This window comes from Eumetopias jubatus, unplaced genomic scaffold, assembly GCF_037043125.1.
Source record: "Eumetopias jubatus isolate StellerSeaLion01/CBP00866 unplaced genomic scaffold, mEumJub1_p1.0 scaffold_5, whole genome shotgun sequence".
NCBI classification, from domain to species: Eukaryota; Metazoa; Chordata; class Mammalia; order Carnivora; family Otariidae; genus Eumetopias; species Eumetopias jubatus.
The window spans coordinates 25,452,982-25,468,978 of NW_028274811.1; the positions used below are offsets into that span (position 1 = coordinate 25,452,982).

Here is a 15,997-nt window from a genome sequence, read left to right on the forward strand (position 1 = left end):
ATAGCAAAATCACTAACAAAAAGTGCAAAATGCCAAAAGGCTACCACTAAATACATGTCAAAAGGATACCTGTTTACAGAATGAGTGCTGAAACAAGAAGGCAGAGCACTGGTCTTGTTCAATCTCATCTAGGAATGTATCAGGCTACTCAAATTTTTCACTGCTCTGCACATGTTACAAATGATCATAAAAGCACTGTGAGTATATTTTGAGGCTATAAATAAATTTCAGCAAGTAGGTGAATTCACAAATATACAATCTGTATATAATGAGGATCAAATGGATATATTTAAGTACTTCTATTGACAGACCTTTTAATAAAAATTATAAGTTTATAAGTATTTTTTTAAGTTTATTTATTTGAGGGGGGCAGAGGGAGAGGGAGAAGCAGACTCCCTGCTGAGGGTGGAGCCTGACCCAGGGCTCAATCCCAGGACCCTGAGATCATACCCTGAGGTGAAGTCAGACACTTAATCCACTGAGCCACCCAGGTACCCCTTATAAAGTATTTTTAGGATTTTTTAAGAATGCTTAACTGACTTACATAGCCTTTCATATTTGTACAGTGACTGAAGTAAAATAAACTAATACAAAAGGAAAGGTACAGAATCATACATTTGCAATGATTTTACAACTCATATATATTGTAAATTCTAGACAATATTAAAATTCTAAAGCTAGGTCATATAGATTACCTAACAACATACCAATTAACTCACAGGTATTCTACTAGGAATGAATTTTCTGACAATATTTACTATTCTGGTAACCTCAGCTGGATCTACAACGACAGTTTCCTCAGACCTCAAATAGAGACTCTTGGCCTTTTTCCACAAAGCTTGTGATTGCAGAGAAGAAACTATCAATCCAATAATGTAAATGTAATAGTTCCAAACGCATGGGCAAAGATTCACTGCTTTGTAACACTGCAAAATGTGAAACTCAAAAAGAATATTGCAGGATTCTTTTAGGCATATAAGCAAAAAGAATTGTTCAAACACATATTTGTAATAATTCCAGTCTAAAGTTAACTGAACAATTTGAATAAAATAAAAAATTTTAAAAATTAACAAAATACCCGATCATTCATAGCACATTTCTTTTAGTTATATTATCCACTTGAGGAAAAGCAAAACTCTTAAGAATCTTTGAACTTTCAAGCAAACTACAGATTAAATTTAGAAACTAAAAAGATTAAAACTTTTCATACTTCTCAAAAACCACTTACATTCATGACAAAGGCGTATTTTATAGGTTTATCAAAGAGAAATCACTGTAGAATTCTTTTTCTGAGTCATGCAATTAAAATAAAATTTCCTATCTATGTAAATACAGATGAACTGGGCTACAAGGGAATGTATGAAGAGCAAAGCTGTCATAAACCCATAAACCATGAGAAATACATAAATAACCATTGTACCCAGCTATAATAATGTTTTAACTTACTATGGTATTAGGTTCATCATGTCTTGGTTTCAATAAAACATAAGAACTTCTCCCATTGCATCCAATCTCTCTCAAGAATTTCTAAGCCCAGAAACTCATTATTTCAAAGTAAAATTATTCTCAAATGCTAACTCTGACATCCTCTCTCAGGGCTGGACAGCCACAACTGTACAATGCAGGATACCTAGCATTGTAGCAGTACAGGTTTGGTAATTTTTCTCCTTGAAAACAGTTTAAGCTAGTAATTCCCAAACAGACTGTGAAGTAAAAATGCTAGGCTCTAGACCTACTGATGTGAAGTCTAGGAGTTTGGGAAACAGTTTTCGTTTTGTTTGCCTAGTTATTAGCTCATCACTATATTTTTCTTTTTAATCAGTGGTATTTAATGTAATTTAACTTCCAAACAAAAACAATTTGAGTTTTAGCTAAATGGAAATTTTGCAATTCTATTTCAATTCAGTGTATTCTTATATAAAAATATTGATTAAAAAATATCTAAACTTCCAATTCCAGCTGACATGTAAAAAGCCTAGAAGTAATCACTTTAATCCTCAAAAGAAAAAGGCTGAACAAATTGAAAATCAGTGACTTTTCTTAGCTACATCACAGAACTGAGGTCAGAGGATAAATCATCACCCCGAAAACTAAACAAGAATCATAGCTAAGACCACCTTTCCTGAAGCAGATGCTTCTACGGCCAATAATTGGTAGGAATACTTAAACAGTGACTGACTAAATGGTGGCACAATGAAGATGAACTACCACTGAATGATTAAAAAACTCCTTGGGTACCAGTCTTAGGGAGACTGCCACACTTTCAGGGAGTACCATCAGATTTCCATGATGAGGATCAAAGAAACATCCTTCTGTGTTTCAGAGAGGGAGGAAGTGTAACAATTTTTAAGTGCACCTAGGGCATTCTCCAAAACAAACATCTGCCCTCCAAGAGTCCAACTATACCAGAGTCTTATCTGACCTAAGAAATGGGCAATTAGACAACTTCAACTGCTACTAGCCTTCCTCACTCATCTATGAGGAGCAAAAAAAGACTAAGAAACACTTCTGAAGGTCAAAACCCAGGAATTCAAGCTCACTAAAAAGAATTAAGATTTAGTCACAAGATTATAGAACACTTCCTTCCCCCATTCCCAAACCTCACCACCAGACCATTTCAACAAAAAAACTGCTAAAAGACAATAAAAACACAGTCTGAAAAGACAAAGCATCAGAATCAAACTCAGATGTAAGACACAGACTTGTTATTATCAGATAGGGAAATGAAAATAACTATGATTGTTATGTAAATGGCTCTAATGAATAAAGTAGATAACATGTAAAACCATATAAGTAATGTGAGCAAAGAGATGGAAACTCTCAGAAAGACTCAAAGAGAATGCTGGAAATCAAAAATACTGTAACAGGAATGAAATATGTCCTTCATGGGCTCATCAGCAGACAGAACACAGCTGAGGGAATAATCTGTGAGCTTAAAGACAGGTCAGTGGGAATTTCCCAAATTAAAAAGCAAAGAGAATAAAGGATAAAAAAAATGGAAAAGAATATCAAAGAACTGTGGGAAGATCACAATTTCCCATATTTATAATGGAAATACCAAATGAATAACAGAGAAAGAAACAGATGAAGTATATGATAATGGCTGAAAATTTTGAACAATTAACAACAGCAAACAAACCAAAGATACAAGAAGCCTATAAGGCACCAAGATAAATAACAAAAAATCTACACCTACACATATCATATTCACACCAGAATAGAAAACAAGAGACAAAAAGAAAATCTGAAGCCAGAACACAAAAAACACCTTAACTATACAGGAATAATAATAAAAATCACATCAGATTTCTTTTCAGACACCATGCAAGCCAAACAGAGTGGAGGGAAATATTAAAGCACCATCAATCAAATTGGATCTGACATTCACAGAATACTTCATCCAAGAACAGAATACGCATTCTTCTCAAGTGTACATGGAACATTCACCAAAATAAACCACATTCTAGGCCATGAACACACCTTAACAAATTTAAAAGAAATTTGTAGAAATCATACAGTATATACTTTTAGACCACAATGGAATTAAAATAGAAATCAGTAAGAGAAAGAAATGCTTTGCGATTTAACAACACATTTCTAAACGGCACATGGGTCAAAGAAAAAAATCGCAAGAGAAATTAAAAAATATTTTGAACTACCGGGCACCTGGGTGGCTCAGTGGGTCGAGCCTCCACCTTCAGCTCAGGTCATGATCCCGGGGTCCTGAGACAGAGCCCCACGTCGGGCCCCCTGCTCAGCGGGAAGCCTGCTTCTCCATCTCCCACTCCCCTTGCTTGTGTTCCCTCTCTCCCTGTGTCTCTCTCCGTCAAATAAATAAATAAAATCTTTTAAAAAATAAAATAAAATAAAAAATAAATATTTTGAACTAAAAGAAAATCAATTTAACAAAATTTGGGGTATGTTAACAAAAGCAGTGCATAAAGGAAAATCTATAGCATTAAATGCATATATCAAAAAAGAAGAAACATCTGAAAGCAATAATCTCAGCTTTAATTTTGGGAAACTAAAGAAAGACGAGCAACATAAAACTAAAGCAAGTAGAAGAAAAGAAATATTAAAAATTAGCTCAGGAATCATTGAAATTGAAAACAGAATACCAACCAATTAAAAGTCAAAAAAATTAAACCTAGTTCTTTGAAAAGATAAATAAAAGTGATAAACTCCTATACAACATAACCAAGAAAAAAGAGAAATGACACAAATTACTGATATAAGAAATGAAAGATGGGTCATCACTACTAACTGATGAACAATTATAGGATAATTAAGCAAAAATGAACTCTACACCCACCAATTTATTGACTGGAATGGACCGTGAGACACCTAGAAGTACCAAAAATTACATAAGATAGAGATAACCTGAAGAGTCTTATACTTATTAAAGAAATTAAATCAGTAATTAATAACTCTCACCAAACTAGGAATAAAGGAGACTTTTCTTTTAAGACTTTATTTATTTACTTGAGAGAGAGAGAGACAGAACACAGAGGGAGAGGGAGAAGCAGACCCCTGCTGAGCAGGGAGCCTGACACCTGGCTTAATCCCAATATCCTGGGATCGCCACCCAGGCGAAAGGCAAATAAATGCTTAACTAACTGAGCCAGCCACCCAAGTGCCCTAAAGGAAACTTCTTTAACTTGATAAAGATTATCTACAACAAGTTACAATTAACACCATGCTTAACTGTGAGGATCTTGAAGCTTTCCCACTAAAATATGGTACAAGGGAGGGCGCCTGGTTGGCTCAGTTGGTTGAGAGCTGTACTCTTGATTTCAGCTCAGGTCACAGTCTCAGGGTTGTGAGATCGGCCCCATGTTGGTAGGCTCTGTGCTGGGCATAGAGACTACTTAAGATTCTCTCTCCCTCTGCACCCCCTGCCCCGGCCCTGGGCTGCTCATGCACTATTAAAAAAGAAAAAACCAACGCCCAAAACCCTGCTGGAATTAATAAGTGATTACAGCAAGGTCACAGCTAAGGTTACTATACAAAGGTCAGGGACAACATGGATAGACCTAGAGAGTGTTAATTATGCTAAGTGAAATAAATCAGAAAAATACAAATATTACATGATTTCACTTATAGGTAGAGCCTAAAAAACAAAATAAATGAACAAACAGAAACAAAGTCATAAACAGAGAATAAGCTGGTGGTTGCCACAGGGGATGGTGTGGGGAGATGGGTGAAATAGGTGAAGGGATTAAGAAGTGCTAATTTAAAGTTATAAAATAAAAAAGTCACAAAGATGAAAAGTACGGCATAGGAGTATAGCCAATAATATTGTTAATAACACTGATGGTGACTACACTTACCATGATGAACACTGAGTAATGCTGTAGAACTCTCAAATCATCATGTTGTACACATGAAATTAATAGAACACTGTATGTCAACTATACTTCAAAAAATTATACACATATATACAAAAGTTCACTGCTTTCCTATATGCCAGCAATGAACAGGTGAAATTTGAAATTATAAATACAATATCATTTATGTTAACATCAAAAAACATTTAGGTATTAATATTTAGGTATTTAGGTATTTAGGAAGTATTTGGGTATTAATCTTTATTTGGGTATTAAGTCTTATTTAGGTATTAATCTTTAAATATTTAGGTATTTAGGTATGAATCTTTAAAAATGTACAAGATCTGGGGCGCCTGGCTGGCTCAGTCGGTTAAGCGTCCAATTCTTGATTTTGGCTCGGGTCATGAGATCAAGCCCTATGTCAGGCTAGGCACTGGGCGTGGAGACTGCTTAAGATTCTCTCTTTTCCTCTGCCCCTCTCCCCTACCCATCAAAAGTACAAGATCTATAGGAAAAAAAACACATTAAAAACTCTGATTTAAGGAATCAAAGAATATCTAAATAAATGGAGAGATATTCCATCTTCATGGATAGGAAGACTCACTATTACTAAAATGCCAAATCTTCCCAATATGATCTAGATATTCAATACAATCTCAATCAAAATCACAGCAAGTTATTTTGCGGATATCAACAAACTGATTCTAAAGTTTATATGAAGAGGCAAAAGACCTAGAATAACCAAAATAACATTGAAGGGGAAGAACAAAGTTGGGGGGCTCATATTACCTAACTTCAAGAATTACTATTATAGGGGTGCCTGGGCAGCGCAAACAGTTTGTGTCTGACTCTTGATTTCTGCTCAGGTCATGATCTCAGGGTGGTGACATGGACCCCGTGTCCAGCTCGGCGCTCAGCGCAGAGTCTGCTTGAGATTCTCTCAATCCCTCTGCCCCTCCCCGTGATTGTGTGTGCATGCAGAGCACACGCTCACACTCTCTCTCTTTAAAATAAATAAATAAATAAATAAATAAATAAATAAATAAATAAATAAATAAATCTTTTAAAAAAAACTGTTCTAAATTCCATCTAGAAATGCTGAGGGAGTATATTTTTATTTTCCATATACTTCATCTATAAGAAACATTTATTATAATGTTTTGATTTAATTATAAACAGCACCTGAAATGTAGCAATCTGAATTCTTAAGGTACAGGTATGAACAAATAAAATTATGAATAATTCTACATATAATTCATAAAGAGCAAAGATGCCAATGAACTGAACACTGATTAAAAATATTATATTATTGAATTAGTGTTCACTGTATATAGTTTTCAGTGTTCCAAGATGAAAAAGTTCTAGAATTTTGTTATACATACTATTGAGCTGTACACTTAAAAATGGTTAAGACATCAAATTTAATGTTATGTGGTTTTTTAAAACTATAAAAAATTTTAATACTTTATTACAGTATTTGTTAGCATGCTTCATTCAATAACTTAGGAAAGGCCTGAAGTTAATATGCTAAAACATAAAAATAGGAGAAACATCAGCTTCCATATAATTTTCATTTGTGCAAATTATTTCCTCTAAAGACAAAAAAAAGAAAGAATACAGGTTGAAATTGACTTCTCTAATTTGTTTTTCTTTACATTTCCCCTTATCACTGAGTTTACTGAACAAAAATGGAAGATTTTTAAGCTTACTTTTAATGCCTTTTATCCTAAAAATTACAGTAAATAAAAGATGAATGACTAGTAAATTTTATCCTTCTCAATAATTGAGTCCAGTGGATGGTTATTACACGATAGCCATAAAGTAAACCTTTTCCATTTAAGTAAGTTAAAAACATGATAAAACACTCCATATTGGTTAGGTTATTTTTACCACGCAATTTCCACTTAATGCTTTTCTATAACCCAATTTCAAAAATTACACAGAACACTGTTGAGGCAATGAAGTCTCTCATTTTGAGAGAAGTTAAAAAAAAAAGACACCAGATTTATCTTCACTGTGGTTTACTCTAACACAGTATGAGAAAAATGAAAACTAAAAAACAAGCAAAGTTGGAAACAAACATAGGTTTTCCCTTACTGTCAAATTTACTAAATACACCACTCATTAGTCATCTCCATTAACAAAAGATGTGTGTGTGTGTGTGTGTCGGTGTGTGTGTGTGTGTGTCTGGATGTGTATGACATGCCTGAAGTTTCACCATAACACTCCTGAAACAGCACAAGCTAAAATAGGCTCTCACTTCAAAATGTAATAGTCCATTTAAATCAACAATTCTAGAAGATCCCTGTCCCAATATGGGACCACAGAGTCGTTAATGAACAAACACATAGCCAGTTTTTCTAAAAATGAGATAAACTACTGGTAATAATAAACCTTAAGTGGTACACTTAACCCAAGAGAGAGGACAAAGCATGTTTCTGGGGAACAAGGGTCTCCTCTAGTCATATTTGCTCCTATAATGGTTTGGTACTAAAAACCATACCACTGATGAATCTCAAATGTGCTTGAATCCCTAGGACATTTGATATTTAATAACAGAAGCCAGTGACCTACTGAATTATACCCTCTTTTGTTCATGAGACCAAGAAATTTAAAGAACTAAATTTTATTAGAATAAGCTAAAGAAAATAAATAAATCTTCCTGTGTACACTGCTACACAACTCTAAATTATGAAAAGCTGGAGAATATGTACCTGAATTCATTTAGGGCATCAACTATTCGATTATATGCCAAACTCCTCTGACTGGCATCTGCTGATCTCCGGCTCATTTTCATAGCCTTGGAAGCAATGAAATAGTTAATTTTTACACTGATCACAGGCAAAAAATGGGAGGAAAAAAAAGTGAAAGACAAAATCACTTATTTCCACAACACTCTACCATCACGTAAAGAGGGCATGTACATTTATAGTGGCTTTCTTTTTTGCATCTTTGATCATTAACAATTATAACAAAATTCAAAATTTTCAAATGTTAAATCTCTTATTGTACCTGTCAAATGGCAGAATATCAACACACACACAAAAAAACTGATGTTGACATAAAACTACTTTTTTTTTTTTACTACAGAGCAAGATACAACGACACCTCAGTAACAACAGCTCATGGCTTGCTCTAGTATTTTCACGAATAATGGCTTGTTAAGTAAACATTTTTAAAAATCTAAAACATCAGGATTCTACTGAAAGATATCTCAAGTTGTTAATAATATTTGCTTTCTTAAAAACATATTTAGCCAAGGTTGAGAGGCCTTGATTTACATGGACAAAAACTGGATCACGATTAGGATATGAATGTCAAAAAGAACTTTGTAATTTTTTAGACATTTTAAAGAGAATGGATTTCTGCATTACTTAGGTAATCAAAAATCAATTTTAAAAAAATTTAAACATATATTTCAGAGGTCAGACTACTTTAAGACCAGAAATCATGTGCATGTACACCCAAAAGCTTCACAAGGTAAAAGTGAAACTTTGTGTTTTTACAAACTGTTGAGACTCCCAATTTATTTAAAAAAAAAGTGAATATTCTTTAGCTAGAATTGAACACTATTCTTAATTTTACCAGCAGTAAAAATTTAAAATTACAGTATAGATCTCAAAAGCACAAACTTCAAAATAGTTCCCAAGGTACCCAGAAACAAAATCCATATATTTTCATTTAAAAAAAAACAAAAAACAAAAAACAAATAAGCGATACTGTCAAAACTGGCCCTAAAAGAAAACTTCTTTGGACGGTCCAGTGTTTACTATTTTCTATAGTTAATTAACAGCTATAGAACTTTTAAAATTAATTAAGTTCTGTTTATTTATATAAAGGTATTCATTCATTAAGCTTTATCTTTCAGCTATAATAAGAAATGAGATGTTAAACTTGTTGAACAAATATCAAAACTGTAAGTACTGCAATGTACGCTTTTAGATTATAAAATGGTCAAAGCATTAAAACATTTAAAAAGTAATCTTTAATGAGTTCTATATTGCCTATTTCAAGTTTTATAGAAAACTTGAACCAATTCTCCCAGTAGCTCAAAACGTCAGTTCAGCTGCAGCTAAATATTATGTGTACTGACTTTGGCAACATCAGATTTTTTACAAAAAGGGACAGCCGCCAACTGAAGAAAATGTCACCAAGGTCTAACTTCCAAAAGCCTAAGTGAAAATGGCCTTTACTCATTTGTTCAAATAAAGATGTACTGCTAATGATCTATTTGTCCTTTGACGGATTTAATGTGAATAACAAACATCAGTGTATTCTCTAGAGGCAGATGAGCCTCAGTCACTGCTGGGCTACTGAAATGCATCCTCTGCTTTCTAGACCTTTCTAATTGGTCTTCCTCTCTCTAGCCTCTTACTCTACACTCTTAAAAAACATACTGCTAAATTAATCTTCCTAAAGCATGATTTGGAGACAGCTTTAATAACAAAGTCAAAACTTCCGGCTAGCATTCTAGATTCTTTGTGGTCTGGCTCCCATTAATTCTGCCAGCCATACCATCCACTACCCCTCTATCCTTTCCCTTCCACATACTGTCAATGGGATTAAGAATTTACTTATACCCACTGATTCATTACTTTAACTTCCTGGGAATCTTCTTAAAAATAATACGGAAACTTCACCATGATGTTAATTACAGTGTAGAAATAATTGTGAAAAAGTAGAAATGACTTAATAGAAAAACTGTTACTTAACTTGAGGAAATCCTCTCAAGTATATTTAAGAACACTTTACAATGACATGAGAAGTGTATATGTTACAATGATGAATTTTTTAATAGGCCACATCATTATAATATGGACACAGAACAATCCCAATGAAGTAAAAAAACAATATACATAGAAAAGGCCTGGGAAGGCTTTCAGCAAAATGTTACAGAGTTATTTTTGGGTGGCAATTTTCTTGCTATTCAGCTATATCCAATTTTCAAAGCTTTATGTTTAAAAAATCCAACATATCCTTTAAGACGCAGTCTGGATGAAACATCTTCTCAATAGGAAGTCATTTTCTATGAACAACTTTGCTTGTCTTTTTTATTCTTATGTCCTATCTTGTATTCACCATCTTCTTACTTGTATATAAATTTATTATATACACTATCAGCAGCATGAGACACAACTGATCACTCCTACCTTCTTAAAACATTTCATTCATTTGGCTCCCCTCAAAAAAGTATTCTATATTCTTTTTCCTATTACTTGAATGGCCAATCCCATTTCCTTCTGTGGTTCTTTCTCAACTCTTCCAATTTTAACTGCTGAAATGCTCCCCAAATCAAGCCTAGGATCTCCTCTCCTTTCTTCTATCCCTCAGTTTCATGGCTTTAAGTGCCATTAATACATTGTTGACTATCTAGCCTGGACCTTTTCCCTCAACTCTAGACTCATATAACCACTTAGATGTCCAAGAGGCATTTCAAACACCTGACTTTCCTCCACCCAACCTGTCCCATTTTAGTACTGGCAACTCCATCCTTCTTACTGCTCAAGTGAAAAATCTCAAGCCAACCTGTACTGTTCTCTTTCTCGTATACCCCAATTCAGTTCATCAACTAGTCTCATTAGCTCTATTTTCAGAACATATCCAGAATTCAACCAATGCTCATCAATTCTAACTAAATTGGTTTGAGTATCCACCATCTCTCACCGGATCACTGCAACAACCTCCTAACTGGTTCCCACAGCATCCACCTTTGCCTCTAGAAATCTATTCTTCACAAGCAGTAAGAGTGATCCTCATAAATAATGTCATTCCTCTGCTTGAAACTCTCCAATGATTTCCCATCTTTCTTAAGAGTAAATGCCAGTGCTCTTACAATGGTATCCTAAAAGTCCCTACATAATCTGAAGTTTCTTCTAAACCAGCCACTTTGGCCTCCTTACTTTGCTCAAGCATCAGGGTTATTCCTGACACAGTCCTTTGCCCCAGCCTGGAAAATTCTTCCCTCAGATAACTGTACCTCACTTCTTCCATATCTCTGGATCAAATGTCATTTTATCAGGAGCCTTCATGACCAGCCAACAAAAATTAGAAGAACTCCATCCAGCATTCCTTATAAACCTGTTTTATTTTTCTCCACAGCATTTATCATCAAAAATCATATATTTGGGGCACGTGGGTGGCTTAATTGGTTAAGTGTCTGACTCTTGATTTTGGCTCAGGTCATGATCTCAGGGTCATGAGACAGAGCCCTGCATCGGGCTCTGCGCTGGGCATGGAGCCTAAGATTCTCTCTCTCCCTCTTCCTCTGCCCTTCTCCCTGCTTGTGCACGCATGCTCTCTCTCTCTCTCTCTCTCTCAAAAAAAAATTATAATAATAATAAAATTAAAAAAAACATATATATCCATTTGTTTGTTTCCTGTCTCATGAGGTCCAGAGTGTTGCTTTTTCCCATATTATCTTCAGTTGCTAGTGCTTGCCACACTACAGGCCCTCAGACATTTATTGAATGAACAGATGAATGACTTTATAACATTTATTAAGTAGTAAGCTCCTTGAAAAGAGTTGAAGTCTATTTTGCATCTCCAGAGCACTTTGTAGGATACTTGCACTGTGGCTGTTAATTTTTCTGCCAAGTGAATAAACATAATACTAAACTAGGAGAATAAGATTCAGAGGAAAATAAAAGACATAAACAAACCAACAATATGACTGTGCTCACCTGTTCTATTGCACTCTTTAGTTTGTTCATGTGGCTTTCAAAGAGAGGAAAATGTGAAAAAAAGAATTCATTAAATTTGTTATTTTCATCTTCATCTTTGGATAATGAAAAGATTACCCCAATTGCAATCTTCTTTTTCCTCACAATTCCTGGATTAGGGCCACAGCTTTCATCTGACAGATTAAAGCTTTCTTCTATAGACCTTAAAAATAAATGTTTTTTTAATTAAAAAATACAAAAATAATTAAATTCACAATTTAATTCCTTGCTAATTAAATGTAGACCAAAGACCTTTTTCTGTTTTATCAAGTAAATCTAAAAATGCATATCAACTGTTATCTCTTTAAGAAATCTACTGGCTATTCCTTCATGCTCACTTTTCTATAGGAAATTTTAACAGAGTCAAATTGGGAACATTTTTGTTCAATTAGAAATCACTAAAAAAGGAGATAACCTCCAATTCATAACCAATCTAAAAATGCCTGAATTTTTAGGTTTATAGATGAGTCTGATATAATTCACTCTGCTATGATCTATTTGTGTTTCTCCTTTTGATTCCAGAAATAAAATTTAAAAAATCAAGGACTAATGGAAGTAAAAGGGGAAACAAGAAGCTGCATTATCTATAGTTGCTTAACATAGACTAAAAAAAAGATCTTTCAAGAATGAATTAACTTGCAAAAAAAAAAAGAATGAATTAACTTGCCTAATTACAAACATGAAAAACTGAAATATCAAAACATGCAGTACATTAATCAAACACCTAAACAGAAGAGTTAAAACTATAAAACTTTTAGAAAAAAATAGGGTAAAAGTTTATGATATTGAATTTGGCAATGACTTCCTGGATATGACACCCAAAAGTACAGATACCAAAAGAAAAAAGAGATAAACTGGACTACATAAAATTAAAAACTGCTGTGTATCAAAGGACACTGTCAACAGAATGAACAGACTACCCATGGAATGGGAAAAAATACTGCCAAGCATATGTCTGATAAAGGATTAGTATCTAGAATATATAAGGAACTCCTATACCTCAACAACAAAAAATCAAACAACCTAAATAAAAAATGAGCACAACACTTGTACAGACATTTCTCCAAAAGACAGACAGCCAAAAAGCACATAAAAACATACTCAGTATCACTAGCCATTAGTGAAATGCAAATCAAAACAACGAGATACCACTTCACACCCACTAGGATGGCTATTATCCAAAAAAACAAAAAATGACTATTGGAAAGAATGTGGGGAAATTAGAATTCTTGTGCATTTGTGGTAAGAATGTAAAAATGGAACAGCCACTGTAGAAAACAGTATGGAATTTCTTCAAAAATTTAACCACAGAATTACCCTATCACCCAGCAATTCCACTTCTGGGTATATACCCAAAAAGAATGAAAGGAGGGACTCAAACAGGGTATTTGTATACCCACGTTCATATCAGCATTATTGCAAAAGCCAAAAGGTGGAAGCAATCCAATTAGCAATAATCGCACCTTGGATAAACTCCATTGGCTACGCTGCTGTCACTGTGCAAAGCTAGGTGGAAGCAAACCAAATGTCCATCAACAGATAAGTGGATAAATAAAATGTGATACATACATACAATGGAATATTAATCAGCCCTAAAAAGGGATAAAATCCTTAAACATGCAACAACATGGATGACCCTTGAAGACAAGCTAAGTGAAATAAGCTACACATAAAAGGACAATTATTTTATGATTCTACTTATATGAGGTTTCTAGAGTATTTCTCAAATTCAGAGAGACAAAAAATAATTTTTTGAATGGTAGATGCCAGGAGCCAAGGGTGGGGAGGAATAGGGAGTTACTATTTAATGCATACAGCTTCAGTCTGGGGAAATAAAAAAGTTCTGGACAGGAATAGTGACGATGGTTGCATAACAATGTGAAGGTACTTATAAAGCCACTGAACTATACACTAATACCGGTTAAAACTACCAATAATTTTTAAAATGTAATACATTTAAATAGTTTCAAGACTTAAAATACACAAAATACAAGCCCAGGCTCTAAAAAAAAAAAAAAAAAAAAATTTCAGAATTGTGTTTAAGGAACTATTCAGGGCACCTGGGTGGCTCAGTTGGTTGGGCAACTGCCTTCAGCTCAGGTCATGATACTGGAGTCCCCGGATTGAGTCCCAAGTTGGGCTCCCTGCTCAGCGGGGAGTCTGCTTCTCCCTCTGACCCCCCCACCTTGCTCTCTCTCTCTCTCTCATTCTTTCTCTCAAATAAATAAAATCTCAAAAAAAAAAATAAGGAACTATTCAATTTTATTATAAAGTGAAGGTTCCAACTTACCATCTAGGAAATACCCCATTCTCCAAACTTGTTGTTTGGCTGCGTCGCCAACGTCGCTGGTAACTGCTGGCACAACTCCGGGTAAGTGAAGAGTTTGGAGAGGGAAATGGTGTAATAAGCAAGCTGCTGAGAGATGCTGACACGTCAAAATAAAAACAAGTATAATGTAAGCATCTAAAAATGCGTCAATAATAACTAATCTTTTTTTTTTTAAGATTTTCTTTATTTGAGAGAGATAGCAAGACAGAGCACAAGCACGGGGAGGGAAAAAGGGATAGGAGGAAGCAGGCTTTCCACTAAACAGGGAGCATGACACGGGGCTCGGTCTCAGAACCCTGGGATCGTGGGGAGCCTGGGTGGCTCAGTCGTTAAGCGTCTGCCTTCGGCTCAAGTCATGATCCCAGGGTCCTGGGATCCAGCCCCGCATCGGGCTCCCTGCTCAGCGGGAAGCCTGCTTCTCCCTCTCCCACTCCCCCTGCTTGTGTTCCCTCTCTCTCTGTCACATACATACATACATAAAAAGAACCCTGGGATCGTGACCTGAGCCCAAGGCAGACGCTTAACCGACTGAGCCACCCAGGTGCCCCAAGATAAATTTCTTTTTAACAAATTTAACAGTAGTGACTCAAATTTTCTATTTTGCTTCATGAGCTTCTAAAATTTCCATTTAAAAAAATAACGTCATTGTTGGAGTGAAGTCCCAGAGGAGAAAAATCATATACTAATAGTGCATTGGCAAGAGACTCTGAGACATTCCCCTTTTTATATTCTTACTCCCGTCCCCACTTCAGAAGAAAGGGCTAATTTAAAACAAGCACTATCTCTTTGGCCATGAGACTGTCCCCTAGCTTAGCTGAACACTTAGTCCTTAAATTAAAAGAAGTATGATGTGATTCAGGTTTTTTAAATTATTTTATCTTTTTAAAGTTTGTATTTAAATTCCAGTTAGTTAACATACAGTATAATATTAGTTTCAGGTGTACAATATAGTGATTCAGCAGTTCCACACAATATACCTTGCTCATCACAAGTGCATGCCTTAATTCCCATCCCCTATTTAACCCATCCCCCCACCCACCTCCCTTCTGGTAACCATCAGTTAGTTCTCTGTAGTTACGAGTCTGTTTCTTGTTTTGCTTCTCTCTCATTTTTCCCCCTTGTTCGTTTGTTTTGTTTCTTAGATTCCACATATGAGTGAAAGCATATGTGTTTGTCTTTCTCTCACTGACTTTTTTCACTTAGCTCAATACTCTGTAGCTCCATCTATATTGTTGTAAATGGAAGAGTTCATTCTTTTTTATGGCTTAGTAATATTCCACCATATAAATATACCAAATCTTCTTTATCTACTCATCAGTTGATGGATACTCGGTCTGTTTCCATATTTTGGCTACTGTAGATAATGCTGCTATAAACATGCATTGTAAACTGTATAAATGTGCATGTATCTCTCTGAATTAATATTTTTATAGTACAATTGCTGGATTGCTGTGATTCATTTTAATGAAGCAGCTAGATTTTAAGAACAAAAGCTGTATTTGAAAATTAGTGTCTGAATGTCATTTGAGGATGTTATTTAAAAGCACATCATCTTATCCCTGTCACAATGGCTAGAATCAAATAAACAAGAAATAAGTGTTGACAAGGATATGAAGAGAAAG

The 15,997-nt window shown here is 34.8% G+C and overlaps 1 protein-coding gene and 1 long non-coding RNA gene across 4 annotated transcripts in view; one reads left to right on the plus strand and one right to left on the minus strand.

Moving 5' to 3' along the window:
- The window catches only part of LOC114209423 (uncharacterized), a 58,407-nt gene that overhangs the window by 37,522 nt on the left and 4,888 nt on the right, over positions 1-15,997 (plus strand). The gene's annotated exons all lie outside the window — the stretch shown is intronic.
- FNIP1 (folliculin interacting protein 1) overlaps positions 1-15,997 on the minus strand; it is a 154,349-nt gene that overhangs the window by 31,622 nt on the left and 106,730 nt on the right. For both annotated transcript variants that reach the window (XM_028103458.1, XM_028103460.2), the window contains 3 exons: positions 14,337-14,472; positions 12,008-12,209; positions 8,042-8,127 (listed from right to left, as the gene is read on the minus strand). In XM_028103458.1, coding sequence (XP_027959259.1) covers positions 8,042-8,127; positions 12,008-12,209; positions 14,337-14,472 — 424 coding nt within the window. The remainder of the gene's footprint in view (positions 1-8,041; positions 8,128-12,007; positions 12,210-14,336; positions 14,473-15,997) is intronic.